The sequence below is a fragment of the Solanum dulcamara genome, chromosome 3 (genome assembly GCF_947179165.1).
Source record: "Solanum dulcamara chromosome 3, daSolDulc1.2, whole genome shotgun sequence".
Lineage (NCBI taxonomy): Eukaryota > Viridiplantae > Streptophyta > Magnoliopsida > Solanales > Solanaceae > Solanum > Solanum dulcamara.
In genome coordinates, this window is record NC_077239.1 from 11,492,678 (window position 1) to 11,515,795 (window position 23,118).

A 23,118-nucleotide genomic window follows, 5' to 3' on the forward strand; every position below is an offset into this window, starting at 1 on the left:
ATACCATGTTACAAGAAGGGAAAGAAGGATTAGAAAACAGAAAATTGAAGCAATGAATAAAATGTAGCTGTAAATTGCTACACATTGCAGGGAAGAAGAAGAGAAAGTTGGAATATTTTTAAGTATTCTTCTTATTTCAAGATATTCATTTCATAGGCTACACACACATATATATAGTGTGTGTATGAGGACTACAAACCACAAAACAAGCAGGAAAAAAAACTCACACAATACATATGTGGCCAACTAACCACTACTCTTTGTGGCCAACTAACCACCACTTATTGTGGCCAACTGACCAACACTTAGTTTTAAATAAAAAACTTGGTTACTACATAAAAATATCTACTAAGTAGGAGTTTCTTAGATAAATCTTAATTTCCTAACAGTGCCAGTAAGCTACCTTGTGTAGTTGATAACTGGTTCTACACCTATTAGTGCTGCACTCTACAGGCGTTACAATATTTGTCATTCACATAGTGTGACATTTCCAAAACTGTCAATATAGTGTCACAATTTATACACGCCCCTATTGATGAACATTGGAAGACATTCAAAGGATATTGTGATATCTCATGTCTTCGATTTTTTTATAACTCAGACTACAATATTTATATGCATTGCTGATGTTGACCCGAATGACAGATTATCCACATAATGTTATGTTCTTTTCTTTGGGCCCAATCCAATTAATTGGTCGTAAAAAAAAAAAAAAATTGTAGCTTGTTCAACCATTGAAGCAAATTACTGTGCAGACGCGCTTGAACTAACATGGGTGTGCAACTTGCTTAATGAATTACATGTCACCATTTCCTATACACCCACAATGTTGGTGTCATTTATTTATGTCATAAGCCATTGTTTCGTAGCCGTATGAAGTATATTGTTGTAGATTTCTCTTATGTTAGGAACCAAGTTCAGGTTCTTGTCAAACACACTCATGCTTGTGATCAACTTGATAATATCCAAATCAGCCTTTGCAAGGTGTTGTTCTAAGTTGAGCGTTGTTGTACCACACCTAACTTAAGGATATGTGTACCTTATTTCATCACTATAATACATTAGTTATTGCTTTTGAGTATTTGTATAAGACGCCTCCTATTATTTAGGAGTATAGCTGGCAGTTAGTTTCCTTAGTTTAGTTGTAAGTTGGTATTTTTTGATGTATTTAAAGCTCGACTGTTAAATGAATAAAATCATCATTGGATTACTTTTCTCTGTTAGATTTTATAAAAGCCACATGTCAATTTCAATATGATTAACTATAGAAACTTGTGTTGGGAATTTTACTTGGAACGGTTGGTTAGCTCCCTATGGGGTTAAAATTGAATCTCCTTTTTTTCATTTAGTTTGTTTTAACAATAATTACTTGTGATTTTGAGCTTGTTACATGACTCTGTACTTAAATAACTTGTTGATATGGTTATATAAGACAACGAGAATTGTGGTTAGATGGATGCATCCTTGACCAATGGTGTTGGGTTCGAGTCACAGGAACTCAACAACTCGGGCCAATGTGTGCTTCTCCCTTTAGAGGACACTACCGGCAAACCCGAACTAGTTGGTCAATTGGTTTTGGAGGATGTATAAGGCAATACAAAATAAAAAAGCACCTCAAATATGTGAACTTCACCAGCTATATTTTTCAAGTACATGGCATACGTGGTTACTACTTGGTAGAGTAAGCCTAAGTACAGAACCAAACATCCATGGAGAAAGAATACAAATATTATGTCACATAGAATACATATGTGCTGCCCTCTATACCAAAAGAGATGGAAACAGAAAGAAATGGATTGTCCTACCAATACCGCGAACTATTTCATTTACAGCATCAATTCTCAAGGAGTAATAAATTGGAACAAGTACTCGGTATATCCATGATTTACATTGTATCTACAATGGCTTTCTCTCGGCTGCTCAAACTGTATATATCTTTCTCACCTTCTTTATAGGCCTGCGACAGATTGGGCAAGTACCAGCCACTTCTGCTATCCTGTAAATGTCAATTTCACGGTGTTAATGCGTGGATTTTCCACCTGTATTGTTCATTTGTTCCTTTGCCAGTGTAGATACTACCAAACGACCGACGACTAAGTCACTAGGAGTTATAAAATGCTTTGCGAATACAGTTAACTTAGATCATCCTCTAAGTCATAGCACAAAGTTACACATACTTTAACAATTTAAGAATTTCCAGTTTTCTGGATCCCAATTACCTACCAATAGTGTAAAAGACTAGAACTATACGTGTCTGCAGTTTAGCTTGCAATAGGCAGAGTATTAATTTATTTTGATAAGTAATAGGCGTAGTATTAATGTTGGTTATATCTAAATCGCCAACTTGATGGGGTTACTACGGAGATTGTATGGGATGTAACCAGCTTGCGGTATCTTTAGTCTTGTTATAGTTCTTTCCCTTGATCACATCATAAAACCATTGAAATGTGATTCCGTTCTTTTCTTCGGTCATAAATACCATTGAACTGAGATTCTTAGGATATGATGCATGCTAAGTCAACCAGCATGCCGTAGCAGACTAAAACCGAAGTGCTTATGTAGCCCCTGAGAAGGAAGGCAATATTACATGGTTTGACGTGCTAACTAGCACTGGATCATAATTATCTGTATTTCCTAAATCAGCGGGTAGTATGATTTTAGGCTGTACACCTAATTTTCCTGGGATTGTAGTACAATCGGTCAGAGCACTACCCTGTCAAGGCGGAAGCTGTGGGTTCGAGCCCCGCCCCAGTAAACGGCGGCAGTAACTCTAATTGTCCTAAGGTAGCGAAAGGCCTTTTTACATAATAAAGGGGGAGAGCGCCAGGAGAACATCGAGACGCCATCAGTTTGGAGTGCGAGGCCAGCAGAGCTTGCTGCAGAGGAGATAAGAAAAGGCCGGTCGTCCGGAATTTTTTTCGTAAAAAAGAAAGTAAAAAACAAGTGAGACATATCTCGTTTGTAGTGCTGGCATTCTGATGGTTCTAATGATCAAAAAAACAAAATCTTGGTGCAGTTCATATCATGTAGCTTCTTTTAATCTGTAATTGAATTGGATTGATCACAGTTTTGGCCCATTCCTTTTAAGGCTTGCACGAAAGCCAGTTCAGTAAATGATCTCGAAATTTGTTTGATGCCTTGGTAAAATAAAGAACCAATGGAGGGCGATGGGTGAAACAGAATGGCTGTAAATAAGGGAGGAAGCATAGTAGATATAATAGAAGAAAGGGAAAGGAGGAAGAGCACCATAACGGGATCTCTTGGTTATAGGGAAAGAGGCCGACATGTGATAGTTTACTTTGAAGGAAAACCTGTGACAAGTCCTAAGTTGTGTCTCAGATATATGCCCATACTGCCCCATCCATGTGGCTAGAATAGTAGTCTTCCCAACAACATTTTCTTAATGAACAAGAATAACAATACCTTTCTGAAAAGGAAATATGATACAAGTGTAATATAACAAGAACAACAATATTCAACTCTAAGGGTGTGTTTGGTATGAAGGAAAATGTTTTCCTAGAAAATGTATTCTTGGAAAATTAGTTGGTTTCTAACTTATTTTCTCATGTTTGGTTGGTGAATGGAAAATATTTTCTAGTGTATGATTGGTGAATGAAAAACATTTTTAGAAAATATCATTTATAAAATCCGACCCCGACACCCGACCTGAGACCCATCGACTGGGGACCTTACCCCAACCCGACCCAACTCCCGACCCTGATATCCGATTCAGGATCCAACTTTTGAATCGAGATCCAACCCTAACACCCGATCTCGACCCGACCTGACCTCAACCACGACCACCGACCCCAACCTTGACCTTGACACCCAAGCAGAGACTCGACCTCGACCTCGACCCGAGATTTGAGACCCGAGACTCGATCCCAACCCGAGATCCCGACTCAATTTCAAATCGACCCCGACATCTGACCCAAGACCCAATTTTAGAAACGGGATCCAACTTCAACATTCAACTCTGACGTCCGATTTCGATGATCAATTTGGGACAAAAACCCGACACCTGACATGAGACCCTACCTCGACGCTCAACCCAAAACCTTACTCCGACACCCGACTAAAACCCCATCTCAACACCAAATTCGGGACTCGACCCCGACACTCGACCCAAAATTTGACCTCTAATCCTAACTCAAGATCCGACCCTGACTCAATTCGAAACTTGTGAGTTGGGTCTCGAATCGAGGTCGAGAGTTGGGTCTCAAATTGAGAATCAGGAGTCTGATCTAGGATTATATTGGGAATCGACACCCGAGACTTAAGTTAGGATGGAAAATTGAGGTGTGAGGTTCAAAATGATTTTGGAAAATGTTTTCCTTACTTTTTTTAAGGGAAGACATTTCCTTGAATTTGAGGAAAATAAGTTGATTTGGAAAACATTTTCCAAAACATTTAATCCAACCAAACATGAGAAAATTGGAAAACATTTTCCTTCATACCAAACACAACCTAAATGATGACCCTTTTTTTTTTAATCAGGGGACGTCTAGCTGTCACGTCATGGCTTGCTGGTTTCTCTCATATGCATAAATAAATATAACCATAATCTCTTGAGAGTACTTAGTCATTCCTCTGGAGTTTAAACTCAAATTTTTAGAGAGAGAAGTGGCATACCTAGTTCCACATTCAAAACAGGATGCATGGTGTCCACATGGAAGAAAGAAGCAGTCCTTTGGCGCATCAAAACAAACTGTGCAGAGTCGGCAAATATTGCTGTTGTATTCAGTGTCTTTAACTTGTCTCCCTTGAGGTGCAGTTTGGACCAGTCCATCTTCATTATACTCATCATCTTGTGAAAGACCATCGTAAGAAGAACCCCAGCTTGCGAGATCATCATCTTTACGTGAAAGAAGAGGGGTCTGCTGAGACTCCATCGGCCCCACTGGATCTCTTATACCTTCCTGGTGGGTGGATTTCATATTATTCAAGTACTTGAATACCAACCAAATGAGAAAACTCATACCACCTGCATTTAGAAAGAATGATGAATATGTAAAACTACAGATTTTTCAATTCGGACATCAGGTGTTACGGAGAAAAGAGAAATATACCTACTCCAAGAAGATATGTAATCCACCGAGGTCCATAGGAAAGTTTGACGCTCCACACACCAGTAGCTATACCCTACAGGAATTGGAAAAAAGCCTAACTTCATTCGCATGAAATCGGCTCTATGAAACTTGAATGCTTGCCTCTCCACCTCGTGGGATTAGGTCTGCGTATACTTTACCTCCCTAGACCCCACCTATGGGATTACACCAGGTATCTTGTTGTTGTTGTTGAAAGTTGAGTGCTTGCCAAAGACTATTTACATAAGATCCTATTTAATTGGTGAGAAAAAGAAGATACACCATATTCTACACCACTGTATAGGGTCCTTTAAGATTAACAGGACCTCATGATGCCAAATCACTTGGAGAATGAACATAACAAAGAAGGATCTCTATTAACAAGCCAATCTATAACCAAACGCATAAGGATGGAGTTATCATGACAAATGCATGTGAAATCCTAGAACATAGTAGTGCAAATGACTATACTAACTAGTTAAGTGCGTCTCAAAAATCTAGTTCCAGACTCCAAATGACTGTTTATTTGTGATGACAGAAGCTAAAAAGTTACTGCTTGGTTTTAATTCACTCAAGTTGTCTCCATTCGACAAGTTATATAATCGGCAAACAGAACATACATTCCAACAGATATATTTAGAAGTAAGCTTATCAAGATATTTTGTCCATATGTGGTTAAAGATTCACTGATTTAAGAAACATCTGTTAATAGAAATGATAAAAAGACTGCTAAAAACTGTAAATGCATTGAGCAAAATTAAAGCATTTGTATCAGGCATATTCTCTGTTGAGAGAATTAAACAAGGAGATCTAGAAAAAAACTGGAGACTTACTGGCCTTTGAGGAGGAGAGGTCAAAAGAGCAGCATTTCCACGGGTCAAAAAGAATCTCATTCCACACGGTTTTCGTCTGAGGGTGCACTCGTAATAAGCACCAGTTGTATTATAGAGCAACGCCTTACTTCTAATATCCAACCGAACCTGTTTTGCACAGAACCAAACATGATAAATAATAAAAAGAAGATAATGCAATTCCAGTGCAAAGCAGGAAAATATTCCCCCCACCCCAAAAGTTCGAAAAATCAGGGCCATTACGATTTTTTATACCAATGTGATTAGATAATTTGTTCACCCAGGGGAAGAAAGCTTATACCCATACTTTCTCTTAAGAGTACTATCCTAAGAGAAAATTGGACTTGGAAATAGAGAAAAGCATCAGAGTACTTATTTGACCTGTACAACTCCAGAGTTCAAGTTGCCCACTGCTACATAATAACTAGAGGACTTCCCTATGTCTTGGCTGATTGTGCCATTCCCTGCAGAAAGGCAATTGGAGTGATAAGCTAACTTCTTATCTATTGTGAGCTATAGTTTGTGCAAGACCTTTATGCAGGGATCATAAATAACTTAGCTAGTCTTCTTTCTTACCATGAATTACATTCCATGATAATGTTGTATTTGGATAAGATGGGTCCTCAAGCCACTTAGCTAGCCCTTCACTTCCTGCAGTTCATTGACTTTTAGAGAAAAATATCGAAGTGTTAGAAAATTGAAATGAAGCTAGCATGTCAGAACTTGACGGGCTATATTCAAGAAGACCTGATCAACAAGACTGATAACCACCTTCCAAGGGAGTGAGCTACAAAAGACAATTCCCCACTGAAGGGTTGAGTGCAAAAAACACCAATCTGATGGACCACTTAAAGGGGAAAATGAGCAGAGAGATAGTGCCAGGGACACTTCTTTTTTACCATTGGTCTGAAAGGCGGGTACTGGGATTCAAAAGAGACTAGCTTAGACAAAAAGTACAGGTCAACTGTAAGCTAAATGATAATCCAACTCAAAGTATTATTTGTTTCTATTGATGTGCTTATAAGAATAAAAGATAACAATGAACTCAAAAACCATAGAAGCCATGCTGCAACAGTGAGGTGGACCAGATTTCTACCATGCTAAGGACTTTAACGGTCCACTACATGTACTATCCTGTAATAAATACTGCTAATGTGAGGTTGAATAGCCATTAACTTGGATTAATTTGCAAAGTTTTGATGCTAACTTACAAAATAATCAAACTAGTATAGATTTAAATTGACCCCTAAACAAGAAAAGCAACACTGGGAAACAAAAATTGGAATAGATTTGACGAAGATGATCTTACCTTGAGCAATAATAAGGACTAAACCAAACGAACTTGAGGACTTGACACTATATAATATGTTTATTTGAGATCCTTGATTCAAGTAATATATCCATTGCTGTAAAATCAAACACAAGTGAATTCATTTAACAGTCCTCAGATAGGCATAAGAGACTTAAAAGAAATTTAAAGTCGCGCCGTGCCTTGTTAGTGTTTGCTGGAAGAGAGGTCCTGTAAGCTTCAGAAGAAGTTGCAAGAACATCAAGAGATGGATTTTGATAAAACCCATACACCGTTGGTCTATTGTTTGCATCATCCATCTCTTCCACCTAGTAGGAGGACACAAATTGTTAAACTATGAGCTTAGGAAATATATAAAATGTAGGCTAAGAATTACACATTTACCTTTATATTTTTCACAAATAAGGGATTAGGTTTTATCAGGATTGAGGAATTTGGTCCAAGCTGCAAATTAGCTGGCCCATAAACCCCCAGTGTCAAAGTCATAGATACTGAAGAAAAGAGAAAACATTCATCAAGGCAAGCTCTGAAGTATCAAATGTCTTTAGTGAAAGAAAATAAATAAGAAAATGGAAATGGACAAGCGTATTAACGTGAATATTTCCTATCAAAGTCATAGACTGGAGTACATTAAAAACAAAAGAAAAAAAGATACCGGAGTAAAGAGAAATTATTTCCACAAAGGAAGATCTGAAGTGTCAAATACTGTGTTTACCAGGAGAAATGTAAGAGAGAAAAAGCATTTAAATACGAATGCTTTTTACGTTCTCTCACCTATTTGCGTAAGAATTAAAACTTTTAAGTAAATAGTAATTATATGAGCATGCTAGGTGACCAATAATTGTAGTTGAGTGATTCACAAAATTTTAGGATTGCACAATGTAAGCCCAATCAGTGAAGCCATCAAAAGTTACAAGATTTATCATCATTTGGAGCAACAAACTACCATTAGCAGCCAGCCATTCTTCCCCCAAACTCCACATCAACCTATACACTGACCTAATCCCAGTCAACTTCACATGTGCATAAAATTTACACCCTCAAGTCAATTAGTACGGCAATTATAGATAGTTGTCATCTTGATTCCCCTTTCTTTCAGAAAGAATTCATAAATTTGTTACATCTAAGCCTCAGCACTTGCACAAGATGAGCGTCACATAAAGGCAAATAGTAAGATGGATGTGTAGTCATACAAGATTAAATAAGATGAAAAATAATCTCATCACATCCAATTGGAGGTGCAAGTTGAGTATACTTGATGAGATATAATAGTTTGAGATGATTTGGTTGTGCCCTATAGACCTCTAAATGTGCAAGTGTATAGGTGTGAACCCATGGTAATTGAAGGTTTAAAAGGTAACAAGATAGACCTAAAATCAAATAAAAAATTCTCGGACCCATGAGACTTAACGAAAAGATTGGTAGGTATTAAAGCTTAGTCATATAGGTATGCCTATAGTAGAATCTGTTTTTGCTAGAAGATTTATTAGACTGCATATAGATTAATATATCAGTGAAAAACTAATATACCTTAGTCTTAGAGAACCCCAAATTATCAAATATCAGAATGAAACAGATCAGACTTCACAGGAATAAAAAATGGATAGTGCAAACATCATATAGCCACCCTGTTTTGGTTGAGATGGAGCCATAATAGCTGCTGTATGAAAGTTAATGTTCAAAAACAAACTTAAACCTATCACTTTTTGGGGAGTTTCATGCTTATTTTTTGTCTAATAGGTATTTTTACTTTTCATTTTGTTTTAGCTTCAAAGAAACAAAAATATCATCAAATTACTATATTATTTCTTCTTTTCGGTTTTCAGAACTGCATATATGTAGATTTTGAGAAAATTTACCGAATAACCAAAAAGTAAGAATAACAACAATGTAAGAACAGGTTTCATCTCTGGCTAACCGCACGGCTTCCTCATTGTCTGTCGCCGGAAAATAAGGTGCATTGTGAAAAACACTATTACTCTCCGGAAACGGTATCGGAGGTCGCCGATCATCGTCGTCAATCACCGGTACTTCCTCCTCTTCTCGCGACGTCGATGCATCGCCGGTAAATTGGTCGTCCCTAAAATCCGACGAAAATGACCGATTCCGATCTGATTCCTCCATTTCTGAAGAAGAAAAAGTAAGAATCGTGACGAACAAGTTAGGGGGAAATTGTAGAAAGAAAGTGAAAAAATTACTGTGATGAGAAGAGTACATAATTGGATTGAACGTTGCCTTCACCGATCAGTCATCATTTTTTTTATTTTTTTTGGGAATATGTGTAGTTCAGATTCCGATTAGTAGTTGCCAACTGAAAGTTACGAATAAAATAAAGTGACAGTTAGGTAATTACAATCATATGCATTCTGCATTTGATATTTTGGCCTCTGTCCTAAAATAAAAATAGCATAATTATTAGTTCAAGCCAATTAGAAGTCGTTTCGATATAATAATTTTGAAATAGAATGGAGGAATATGTTATCTTGTATTTAATTGAAGATATTAGCTAGATTAGAGATTTGTATCGGTCGGTTCAGTTTAGTTTTATATATTATTAGAGCCCGTTTGGATTGGCTTTAAGTTGGTCAAAATCAACTTAAAGCCCCTTTTTAGCTTTTGGACGTGTTTGCCTAATGCTGACTTTAAGCCATAAAGTTCTTAAAGTCAGTCAAAAATGAAAAGTTAGGATTCCTAACTTTTTTTTCCAGAGTGCTTAAAGTCATTTTCTTTGACCATGGAAATTACTTTTATATCCCTTATATTTTAACTAAATTCCCAAACTACTTTTTTTTATTCTTTTAATCCTAAAATTCACATCATAAGCACTTTTATCCAAACACTCAACTACTTATTTATAAAAATAACTTTCAGCACTTCAAAGTTCTAAAAGCACTTCATACATAAAAGTTACTTTTTTTAAGCTCATCCAAACGGGCTCTTAGTTTGGTTTATCTATTTTTCATTTTCAAATATGTTAAATCAACAATCAAATCAATAACATATTTTTTATCGATTTTTGATCCTTGATGGTTCGATTTTCAATTTAACCAATAAGAAAATACTCATAAAATAAATATATGACTTCTCCAATAATTTGACATGAAAGGACAATAATGTAGCTTTACAAAATGCTCATAAAATAGAAACAATAATAACTAATATGAAAAGAATTGTACAAGTGTAACACAAATAAAAGAGTTTGGTTCTTGTGAAGTCAAAGTCATTGTGAAGTGTGAACTAAAGGTTAAAAGGACAAAGACAATACCTAGTAAGGTAGTGATATTAATATTTAATATTTATATAAGAGTAAAGTAGTATATTACTACCATCTTAACTGATTATCTGTTTATGCAATAACTCAACATTAAAAAACTAAAATCAAACCAATAACTTTATAATTTGTTTTTTATAAAACCATTAAATATTTGTTAACCCAATAACAATAAATCAATAACACTTTTTTCGGTTCGATTTATTGGTCGGTTCAATTTTTGCACACCCTTAAGTGGATAGTTCTGAATTATTTATCCCACAATTTATATCATAGTGATGAAATAAATTACCACATATACATGATGAGATCACTTATCTCAAGATAAAATTATACAAACTACCCATCTTAATCAATTTAATAATAGAAAAATTACGTCAGGCAACAAATTAAGATGCAATATTTACATGAAATAATGGTAGTTCTAACAGAAATAATCTTATAATATAATAATAATAATTTAGATTTTATAGCAATAGTAAATGCATTACTCCAATGTAGATCTTTCATCAAAAAATGAAGAAGTTGGCAGCTACTCTTAGCAGTTGGTTCAGAATGCAATTTGGGGATATATATGTCAAAGTTAAAAAAATATGAAGACAAATTCAGACAAGCTGAAGAGGAGTTGATTACCTTGACTTCTGATGAGAATAGGACCAAGTTACATGCCATCAATGCAGAGTATATTAAATACTTGAAAATGAAGGAATCCATGCTCAAGCAGAAAACTCAACTGCATTGGTTTAAGAAGGGTGATATGAACTCAAAGTACTTCCATGCTCTGATCAGAGGAAGAAGAAGAAGGCTTTACATCTATTAGATTCAGAATGAGGCAGGTACTTGGTTGAAAGGTGAAGAAGATATAGCCAGGGCTGCATGTGAACACTTCCAACAAATTTTCACTGGAAAGAAAAATATATTCAGGAACATGTATTTCAATATATACCCAGAATGGTCACTGAAAATCACAATAGAGAACTTCAAGCTATGCCTACTATGGAGGAGTTGAGGAATGTTGTTTTCTCAATGAATCCTAACTCTGCTGCTGATCCTGATGGGATGAATGGCAAGTTTTTCCAAGCATGGTGGGACATTATAAAAGATGACCTCCTTAAAGTGGTCTTGTCCTTCTTTTCTAGACAAACCATGCTCAAATACTATACTCATACTTGTTTGGTTCTACTCCCAAAAGTAAATCATCCTAACAAAATTTCAGAGTTTAGACCTATTAGCCTTAAAACCTTCACCAACAAGATCATTTCCAAACTCCTTTATCTCAGACTAGCACCTACTCTACCCAATTTCATATCCCTCAACCAATCAGATTTTGTCAAGAACAAGAGCATTTCAGAAAATATCATGTTAGCTCAAGAGATCATACACCAAATCAAGAGGCCAAATGTGAGGGGGGGAGGTAATGTTGTGATCAAACTTGACATGGCCAAGCCTATGATAGGATATCTTGGTCCTATATTTGTCTAGTATTGAGAAGAATAAATTTTGAGGAAGTTTTCATTGACATGGTATGGAGAATCATGTCTGACAACTGGTACTATATCATTGTTAATGAATTAAGACATGACCTTTTCCATTCCACAAGAGATCTTAAACAAGGGGATCCTTTTTTCCCTGTTTTGTTTATTCTTGGTGCTGAAGTTCTTTCTAGGCTCATGAACAATCTCCACCAGCATCCTCAATACCATGATTTCTTTATGGCAAATAGAGGCCCCAGATTAATCATCTCAATTTTGCAGATGATGTAATCATCTTTTCATCTGGGAGAATTCATACATTAAAGCTCATCATGGAGACTTTACACACCTATGAGAATATTTCAAGGAAGTTGATCAATAGAGACAAGAGCCACTTCATGGTACCTACTAATACTTTTCATTCTATTATGACAAGAATCAAGAAGGCCACAGGTTTCAAGGAAAAGAGCAGCCCAATCACTTACCTGGGATGCCCTCTCTACATAGGTAGACAAAAAATCAGCTATTACTCTGATCTTATGGCTAAAGTTGTAGCCTGGATAACTGGTTGGCTTGCCAAAATTCTGAGCTATGGAGAAAGAGTTCTATTGATTCAACATGTCATTCAAGCTCTCCCAATTCATTTTCTTTCAGCTAGTTCTCCACCTGCAACTACCATCAAACAAATTCAGAGCATCACAACAAATTTCTACTGGAGATGGAAAAATGATAAGAGGAAATACCATTGTTCCTCTTGGAAGAATCTAAGTTATCCTTATGATGAAGGAGGTATTGGTGTGAGACAAATCTCAGATGTGGTTAAATCTTTCCAATACAAACAGTGGTGGATCTTCATAACTAAGAACACTTTATGGGGTGAATTCCTCAAAGCCAAGTATTGTCAAAGGTCTAATCCTATCACTAAAAATGGCATATTGGACAATCATTGATCTGGAAGCACCTAATGGATAACAAACACAAAATTAAACCTCATATCCAATGGCAAATTCAGTATGGTTCATGTCTGTTTTAGTGGGATAATTGGTTGGGTGTTGGTCCTTTAGCAAATTTCAGATCTGTGAGTAGTAGACTAAGCAATACTAAATTATTCTCTTTCCTGATCAATGACCAGTGGAATGTAGACTTGATCATTCATGAAGATCCTCCTCAGCTTATCCCTACCATTCTGGGAACTCACACCAACTATCATCCTGACAAGATTGATCAACCTTCTTGGAAGCCTAATAGCAATGGGGAATTCACCTGTTCCTCTGCATGGGAGCTCATCAGGAAAAAAAAACAAGACTCAGATCAATACTCAGACTTAGCATAGCCTGATTCTTTTTAAATGTTCTTTTCTATTATAGAGAGCTCTTAGAGGCAAGCTACCAACAAATGAAAAGCTCATCAGTTTTGAACAGTCTCCAACTCAATGTTACTACTTCAACAAACTTGGCCAAGACACTATTGATCATATTTTTGCTAATGAACACTTTGCCAGAAACATCTGGAGTGTGTTTGCTAACCTTTTAGGTATTAACAAAGTATACACATCTCTAAGATACTTGGTAATGAGATGGTGGTCTACTAAATACAAAACTGATGTGCAAAAATTTATTCTTCAGTTCACACCTATCTTCATATGTTGGAACTTGTGGAAGAATAGATGTGCTTCCAAATATGGTGAAAAATAATCAAACCTTACAAGAGTGAAATTCTCTATAGCCAAAGACACCTCCAACCTGCTGAAAACTGTTTTCCCTTACATTAAATGGCCAACATGTTGGAAGGAACTGGTCCTTCTGATTGACAAATGCTCCCATGAGATCAAAGTTACGACAGTATATTGGAGGAAACCATCTGAATACATGGTGAACTTAACACTGATGGTAGTGCACTTGATAATCCAAGAAGAATTGAAAGGGGGGGGGGACTTCTCAGAAACTGTCAAAGTGATCTTATCTTTGCATATTCAGTCCCTTTTGGAGAAGGCACCAACAACCAATCAGAGATAATGGCTGCTATCTTTGACTTGTCTTGGTGTCTTTAACTAGGATATACCAATGTAATCCTAGAGGTTGACTCTGAGATGCTCATCAGATGGATCAAACAGCAAGTCAAGGCCCCTTGGTCTTGTCAAGACCCAACCCCATAGACCGTGACTGGTGTCCAAATTGGACACTCGCATACACCCCTGTTAGCTATAATTACCACACATAATTTAGAACTTAAGGAAATAGAATATTATCTCAAAACTGTCACATATTCATATATTAACACAATTTGTCTTCTGAGAAGTCATAACTTATCAATAGGTAACACAGTACATAAGTCGACGAGGCTGTCATAGCATGTGGGGTCGTCCCGTTATATACATATACGCGAGCCGATAAGGCTGCCACTACGAAAGGGAACGTCCCAAAACTAAGTCATACTAGCACTGCTGAACATCATTTATATACAACTCACACTTATGTCTACAGACTTATAAGAGTACCAATAGTATCATATGGCGGGATAGGACCCCGTCGTATCCCTAAATAAACATAGGTATACACCAAAAAGAGTTTATACCATAAGTCTAGGCTCCGACACAAAGGAGACCCCCAAAATAGCTGAGTAGGAATACTAGGCTTACGGATCACCGAAGCTAGTACCAGTACCTGCAAGCATAAAACACATCCCCCCTGAGGAAGGGGGTCAGTACAAGATATGTACCGAGTATGTAAAGCATGAAATACAATAGGAAAGATCAAGATTATATCTGAAGTAGAGAGTCTAGGAGACAAGTATGATAATCAAGAACTCACTGTACCTGTGTTTTATGAAACAAATCATGCATATCATTATCATATACAGTACCGGCCCATTATGGGACTCGGTGCCATAATCGTGTCATCATATCATCATATATATATACCATACCCGGCCCTCTAGTAAGGGACTCAGTGAATGAAGTCGTGTACACGTATATCATACCCAGCCCATCATGGGACTCGGTGCCATAATCATATCATTGCATCATCATGTCACTATATATCATACCCGGCCCTCTAGTGAGGGACTCGGTGGATAATGTAGTAAATTGCGCATGATAACATACCCGACCTGGGACTCGGTGAAAAAAGTAATAACAACATGTACTAGCAGAGTAGTGAGTAACCATATGCAAATTAAATCATCATCTGAGACTCAATAGAATAAGTAAAATAAACCTATACTTGAGTATTAAAGGCGATAATCATATTAAATACCCTTTGAATGTCACTATGGACTATAGGAAATGGAGCCTCAGGAATTATAGACATGTATCAAGATAATGTGAAACAGCCTATGAAATCAGAGACATTTGTCATCGTAGATTCTTTAGGAATAGGATCTTATACATTCAACTACTATTCAACATATAGAAGGCTCGAGGGCAATAGCTCAACTACTTTAAGAGTTTTACCGTCAAGAAGTGAATAAGAGTTATGAATCGTACTCAAAGCTTATGAATGGAATTACCCCCAAAGTTCATATCATATATCACTTATGTCTAAGACATGCCAAAAGAAAAGAGAGATAGCTTTACATATCTGTTATAGATCAACCACAACCAAGCTTGCTTCGTTACCCCTTTAACCTATTTAACACGAAAGTAATACTATTATTAATAAACTATGACTTTCTAGATTATAAATCTACAACCAATTACTTATAGGAATCATTTCCTCGTTCACACTTCTCGATTAGTATTTTCATTAGTTAAGAACTTAACGGAAATCGGGCAACATTTCCTCTATAAACTCGCCTAACTCGACTTTCAATTAATCTCTGATTAGCACAGCAACACCAACAACAACGATAACAACCCAATAACCTCTCCTCGTCCTTCTTCAATTCAAATCATTAACATCTAAGATTTTACACCAAACAGATCAACATACGTTTTTTATACGATACCTTATATGTTTGCTTTCTTCCAAATTTATGAGCCATATTAACAACAACATGACAGCAACATCGACCTCCATCCACATACAATAAAACTACTTCAACATCAGTTTAATACAGGTTCTGAACAGTCCACCAAAACTAAGACACCAAAATATGATTTTTGATCTTTATTTCGCAAAATTACAACATACAGAAAGGAGAATAACATTGCTATGAATAGCAGCACCTATACTTATCTATAATTATATTTTCAACCCTCTGACATAAACAAATTACCTTCAAAAATACTAACATAGTAACGACAACACTAATCAAACCTTAATCCGATTAGAATAATTTCAATTCTGTCCATTTACACGCCCAACACTTAATTATGGGATTTTCTCACTTTCAATTTCATTTAATTCCTTCATCCTCATATAACAGCAACAACCACGACGTTAGTTAAAATTGATTCACCCTTTTTTTACTTCAAAACAACCCCTATATGGCTTCAACACCCTTCAACAGTAACGTGTATAATTTCATATTTCCATCTCACATTTACACTCCCACAACATATTTAAATCCTTACTAAAATGTGTGAAAAAGGGATCAAACCTTACCTTAACAAATAGGCTTCTTGAACTTGCTGAAATTTGTAGGTTCACGTTGAACCTCCTTGTGCCCTAACGATGAATTCCACTTGCTAATCACCTACCAATGGTTCAAAATTACCTTAGAGAACTAATTTAGGGACCACAATTTAGGAGCTTATTTGCTGCAGCCATGAAAGAAGCTCTCATCCTCTTTTTCTCTATTTTTCTCTAAGTTAGGAAGAAGAAGAATGAGCTAACACTGAGCTCTTAGTCATTAATATATATATATATATATATATATATGCTGCCCGTGGACACATGTGGTGGACATGTATCCACGGGCTGTCCATGTGGTTGACATGTGTCCCTCTATAACCCATGCGCCAATCAGCTTCGGCCACGTGTCTTGGTGGGCCCCCTTAGTGGTTTAATTAACTTAATTAATCATAATTAATCACTAATTCCCACTTAATTCATGCCACAAGTTTGTAAGTAGTTGCATCACCTATTTGCCTTTTTCAAAAAATGCAGCTTATACATTCTAAATAGGTGCATCACCTACTTATTCTTTTTAGTGGGTTCGTAATCTAGTCTTACCTTAATAACCTGTGTGATCCTTGCTACTTAAGCTTGACATGTACTCAAGTAGCTTAATTATGTAAGACATCAAAACCGGTAGCTTAAGCAAGTAGGTCGATTACCACGACTCATGATTTGGCCTCCAACTCCTTTCAAATCCTTTCAAATCCTTCCAAACCTATTTCCAACCATCACTACTCACATAGAACTAGTCTATGCAAAATATAGGGCATTACATCATCCCCTCCTTCGGATCATTTGGTAACGTCATTGATAACATGGATCACATGGAAACTTTAGAGAAGCTTAAAAAACAAACATCCCGATATACAAAAGCACGAGGTATAACAGGTCTGTTAAGGAACACGTGTACAAGTTGCAGAGCATCATTCACCATTTCTATAACTTTAAGTGCAATCACACCTATAGAGAAGCTAACTCTACAGTTGATACATTGTCCAAACACAGTCACAAATGATCCAATCCAAAAATTTACTTCACCAAGCAAGAGTCAATCTTGAATTAGACAAAGTTGGAATGGCTAATTTTAGACAAAGAAGACTCAAGAGGATCAAGAAACCACCATGAGCTCTCCTTTGCTACTTTCTTATTCTGGTGCTATGTTTTTCTTCACACTGGTTGTCCCTACTTGATAGTTATAACCTTTTGAAGAATCTTAGCTATGATTATATTGTAAAGGAGAGAGTCTCCCTTGTTTAACGCTTTCCTAGATACTTTGTATTGAGAGGAGTCCTCTCATAGGTGCATAGTTACCTAGGGACCATTGTATTGTATTGGGAGATGAGTTGGCAAACCATAGTAGGTTAGTCGACTCATGTACCACTATAGGATTGGAGGTAAGGTCTATGCCCCCCTCCTTGTACCTTTTGTTGTTTATATTATGTTAAGGCTTGGGGGTATTCGGCTCAACCCCTAACTGGCACGAGGGGTGAAATTCTTGGGTAAGGTCCATTTAATAAAAAAAAAAAAAAAAAAAAAAAAAAAAAGCAAGTACAGGTAATGTGTGATGTTTGAGTCATGCTATTGTCCTAAAAAATTACATATTTTAATAATGTAAAATATTTTTCCCAAAAGTAAATAAAAAATATTTTATATGTGAAAGAACAGAAACAACAATATTTAGGTAATACAAAATGGACGAGTAATAAGTGGGATGAGGTCAAGATTATTCAATTATATTATATTTTTTATGAGGATACCTTTGATTATTTATAACCCGTGAATGGCAGTGAAGAGCAAATTAAAAGCTACCAATAAAATATTTGTTTTGCTAAAACAAGTGGCACAAATGAGTTAAGTTAGGTAATAATTAGTTAATAATTAGTTATATTAAATCACAAATTATTCTTTCCAATCAATTGGACTTCAAAACTAGCTAACTCGGATCGAATTAATTGTCACAATAGATTTTGTACATGCAATTTAAATTAATTTTGTTAAAAAATCAATCTTGTACAGTACTTATATTCATTTCTTGTTAAAAAATCAATCTTGTACAGTACTTATATTCATTTTTTGTTAAAAATTCAATCTTGTACAATACTTATATTCGAGGGGACTAGTGGTGGAATGGAGAAGTGCAAGGGAAGGTGAAAGCAAAGAAGATGGCGTATGCGAAGTTGATAGAAAGCAAGGACGAGGTGGAGAAGTGGACGAATAGGGAACTTTATAAGATAGAGAGGAAGGAGGCGAAGTCGGTGGTTTCGACGGCAAAAACGACAGCTTTTGAACGCCTTTATGCTGAACTAGAAGAGAAAGACGAGGATAGGAAATTGTTCAGGCTAGCCAGAGCGAAGGAAAGAAGGGCACGTGGATCAAGTGAAGTGAATTAAGGACGAGCATGGAAAAATATTTGTAGAGGAGACCCTCATTAAACAGAGATGACAGTCATACTTCCATAAACTCTTGAATGAAGAAGGGGACAGAGAGATTGTGTTGGGAGATTTGGAACATACAGGGAGGCTTCATGATTTTGGGTGTTGCAGGAGTATTGCGGTCGAAGAGGTTAAGGGTGTTGTGCGTAGAATGCGCTGGGAAAGAGCGACCGGACCTGACGAGATTCCTGAAGAATTTTGGAAGAGTGCGAGCTCGGTAGGTTTGGAGTGGCTGACTAGGTTATTTAATGTCATCTTTAAGATGGAAACGATGCCCGAAGAATGGAGGTCAAGTGTAATGATCCCTCTATACAAAAACAAGGGGGATATCCAGATCTGCAACAACTATAGAGGTATCAAGCTTCTAAGCCATACTATGAAAGTGTGAGAAAGAGTGGTGGAGATGAGGGTGAGGAGGTGTGTCTATTTCAGAGAACCAGTTCGAATTTATGCCGGGATGCTTAACTACATAAGCCATCTATTTTATGAGAAGACTGATAGAGCAGTGTAGGGAGAGGAAGAGGAACTTGCATATGGTATTCATTGACCTAGAAAAGACTTACGATAAATTTCCACGAGAGATACTATGGAGATGTTTGGAGGCTAAAGGTGTACCTGTGGCGTATATTAGGGTGATCAAGGACACTTATGAGGGTGCCAAAACCAGGGTAAGGACAGTAGGAGGGGACTCAGAGCACTTTCCAGTTGTGATGGGGTTGCACCAAGGATCATCTCTTAGTCCATTTTTATTTACCTTGGTGATGGATGGATTGACGCGATAAATTCAAGGTGAGGTGCCATGGTGTATGCTTTTCGCGGACGACATAGTCATGATCAATGAGAGTCGTGGCATAGTTAATGCTAAGCTGGAGGATTGGAGACATACCTTGGAGTCTAAAGGGTTTAAGCTGAGGAGGACCAAGACAGAGTACTTAGAGTGCAAGTTTAGTGAGACACCTGAGGAGGTTGGCGCGAAAGTTAGGCTTGGTGACCAGGCCATCCAAAAGAAAAGTAGTTTCAAGTACCTTGGGTCTATCATGCAAGGCAGCGGGGAGATTGACTATGATGTCACACATCGTATTGGGGCAGGGTGGATGAAATAGAGGCTCACTTCCAGTGTGCTATGTGACAAGAAGGTGTCACCACAACTTAAGGGCAAGTTCTACAAAGTGGTGGTTAGACCGGCTATGTTATATGGGGCGGAGTGTTAGCTAGTTAAGGTCTCTCACGTTCAAAAGATGAAAATTGCCGAGATGAGAATGTTGAGATGGATGTGTGGGCATACCAGGAGCGACAAGACTAGAAATGAGGCTATTCAGGACAAGGTAGAAGTGGCCTCAATGGAAGACAAGATGCCGGAAATGCGACTGAGATGGTTTGGGCATGTGTAGAGGAGAGACACAGATGCCCCAGTGCGGAGGTGTGAGAGGTTGGCCATGGATGGTTTCAGAAGAGGTATGGGTAGGCCGAAGAAATATTGGGGAGAGGTGATTAGACAGGACATGACGCAGTTACAATTTACCGAGGACATGACCTTAGATAGGAGGGTGTGGAGGACCCATGTTAGGGTAGAGGCCTAGTACATAGTCTCGTTATTCTTCCTTATTAGTAGGCGCATTAGCGCACTATAATTTCTTGTACTCTGATTTCTGTTATTATCTATTTTATCTGTGTCACTTTTGTTATTTGTTTTTCCATATTGTTGTGAACTTCTTAGCCTTATCTGACCTCCTTTTATGCTTGTATTGAGCCGAGGGTCTCTCGAAAATAGCCGTCCTACCTTGGTAGGAGTAAGGTCTGCGTACACTTTACCCTCCTCAGACCCCACGTTGTGGAATTTCACTGAGTTGTTGTTGTATTATTTTTGTATTTAAATTTAAAAATAATTACATCACTATGTAAAATATATTAAAGGAAATCTGTTTTAAATTGGGAAGTTATCGAACTGTAACCACCTGCACGTTCTTAGCCCCATTCCACATTCACACTAATCACGCACACATTAGTTAGGATAAAATTAATTAGATTAAGCTTCTAATTAATTAAAAATTAAATTCTAAAATTGGGTAACTAAAAAACTTCATACACCCATTAGATAGAAAAACTAACATCACGTCTTCAGTTGTCATCTTTAAAAAATAAAATATATTAAATAAATTATCATGAAGTTTCTGAGAGTTTATACTTATAAAAAATATGAGATTTTAAAAGTTATTTTTCTTTATATTTTTAGGCCTTTTTATTTTGTTGCGTTTTTTATAGGTATTTTAAATATTTTGTCTCACCCATGTTTCGCTAAGTCCTATTTCTATAATAAATGCAAATTTTTACATAAAATTGGTAAATTTTAAATATAAAAAATTAAAAATAATAATTTTAAGTCGAGAAAAAAGTTATAAGTAAATTATATAATATAGTTTGTTAGTTTAGGATTAGTGTAGTTTATTTAAATTTGAAATGAAATACAAATATTCCTTTTTAATTAATTTTTAAAAATTTATATTATTTAAATTAAATTTTAATTGAGAAGGAAGTTATAAATAAATAAAATTATATAATGGAGATAAGAAAAGTAAACTAAAGCACGTCCCTACATAATCTCCCCACTAATTCACAACCACACGTTTTTTACACTCTACACACAAGAAAATTTTTATCTTCTTTTTTTCGTTCTATTTTAAAATATTGTACTCATCCAAATCAACTAAATATTGTTCTAGTTTATTTATAACTACTAAAGTTTGATCAATATCTTTATTTCTTCCTTTTCTTTCGTGTTTGTGTTCTTTTTATATATCTCTTTTATGTTTGTTTCTTATTTTGTTTATTTGTTTCATGTTTGATTCCTCTTTTATCTATATTTATGTTGATATATTTTTTACTTGCTTTGAATTTTGTTAATCTTTCACTTTTGGAATTTGTTTGTTTCATTTTGTAGATTAATACGTGAACAAATAGAGACAAATGGATAATTACCATTTTCACATTTTTACCATCTTAGTAAGAATAAACGTTTGAACTGATATAAAATAAATTAACTTAGCAATTTAAGAAAAAGAAAATAAGAGAAAGAGAGAGGAGAAGAAGATGATAGAAACATATGTATCTGTGTATATATTTTCAATGCCAAAGCATGGCATTTTATAGCCAGCAATGAGAGAAAAAAAATAAGTGGGCAAGTTGTCCACTTTAAGTGGGCCCCACTTACAAAAGGGACATCCACTAAATATATTATAATACTCCCCCTTGAAAGAACAAGAATATTTAGAGTTATTTTAATATTCATACATGTTGTGCCTCGTTAAAAACCTTACTAGGAAAAACCCAGTGGAAAAAAGTCTAGTGAAGAAAAAAAAGTACACACATCTGATAATATATCTTGAGTGCTGCCTCATTAAAAATCTTATCAGGAAAATCCAGTGGGACAAAACATTGGTTAAGAAAAAAAGAGCGCAACGCGTATTTTACTCTCCCTGATGAAAACTTTATTTGACAATTTAAAGACGACGCACTCCAATCTTATATCTTAATTTCTCAAAAATTGATGTTGGTAATGCCTTTTGAATAAATCTAAAGATTATCACTCGAACGAACTTGTTGTACATCAATATCACCATTCTCTTAGAGATCATGTGTGAAGAATAATTTTGGTGAAAAATATTTCTTTTTGTCTCCTTTTATGAAGCCACATTTTAATTGAGCTATGCACGTGACATTGTCTTCAAATATAACTATGGGTACTTTGACATCATTTTTTAGGCCACATCTTTCTTTGATGAACTGTATCATTAATCTCAACCACACATATTCTTTACTTGCTTCATGAATTGCTATTATTTCAGCATGATTTGAAAAAGTAGCAACAATAGACTACTTTGTAGATCGCCATGATATAGCAGTTCCTCTGTGTGTAAATAGATAGTTTGTTTGAGATCGACCTTTATATGAGTCTGATAAATAACCTGTATCTGCATAATCAATAAGGTCTGCACAACCTTTGTTAGTGTAAAACAAACTCATATCAATGGTACCCTTTAGGTATCGCAAAATATGCTTGACATTGTTTCAATATTTTTGTGCTGGAGATGAACTATACCTTGCCAACAAATTAATAAAAAATGTTATATCAGGTCTGAT

General features: G+C 36.1%; 1 protein-coding gene across 3 annotated transcripts; it reads right to left on the minus strand.

Moving 5' to 3' along the window:
• Positions 1-1,621: 1,621 nt before the first annotated feature.
• Positions 1,622-9,617, minus strand: LOC129882404 (E3 ubiquitin-protein ligase APD2). 3 transcript variants are annotated; one of them, XM_055956677.1, is made up of 11 exons: positions 9,446-9,617; positions 9,107-9,373; positions 7,632-7,738; positions 7,430-7,555; positions 7,248-7,344; positions 6,515-6,589; positions 6,320-6,402; positions 5,921-6,067; positions 5,070-5,142; positions 4,633-4,984; positions 1,622-1,996 (listed from the first exon to the last, which is right to left on the minus strand). In XM_055956677.1, exons 1-11 carry the CDS (start codon positions 9,462-9,464, stop codon positions 1,921-1,923), a joined length of 1,422 nt encoding a protein of 473 aa, XP_055812652.1. In that variant the 5' UTR covers positions 9,465-9,617; the 3' UTR covers positions 1,622-1,920. The 3 variants fall into 3 exon arrangements, with proteins under 3 accessions (XP_055812652.1, XP_055812654.1, XP_055812655.1); XM_055956679.1 differs by having other exon boundaries at positions 9,463-9,616; XM_055956680.1 differs by lacking the exon at positions 9,446-9,617 and having other exon boundaries at positions 9,166-9,367.
• Between the last annotated feature and the right edge of the window lie 13,501 nt (positions 9,618-23,118).

What these genes read in the sequence shown, in the direction of transcription:
- LOC129882404 (XM_055956677.1), bottom strand. An exon ending in TATTTGTGAAAAATATAAAG is followed by an intron (nt 7,556 to 7,631) that starts GTAAATGTGTAA and finishes TCCTCCTACTAG; the next exon opens with GTGGAAGAGATGGATGATGC. An exon ending in ATCATGGAATGTAATTCATG is followed by an intron (nt 6,403 to 6,514) that starts GTAAGAAAGAAG and finishes GCCTTTCTGCAG; the next exon opens with GGAATGGCACAATCAGCCAA.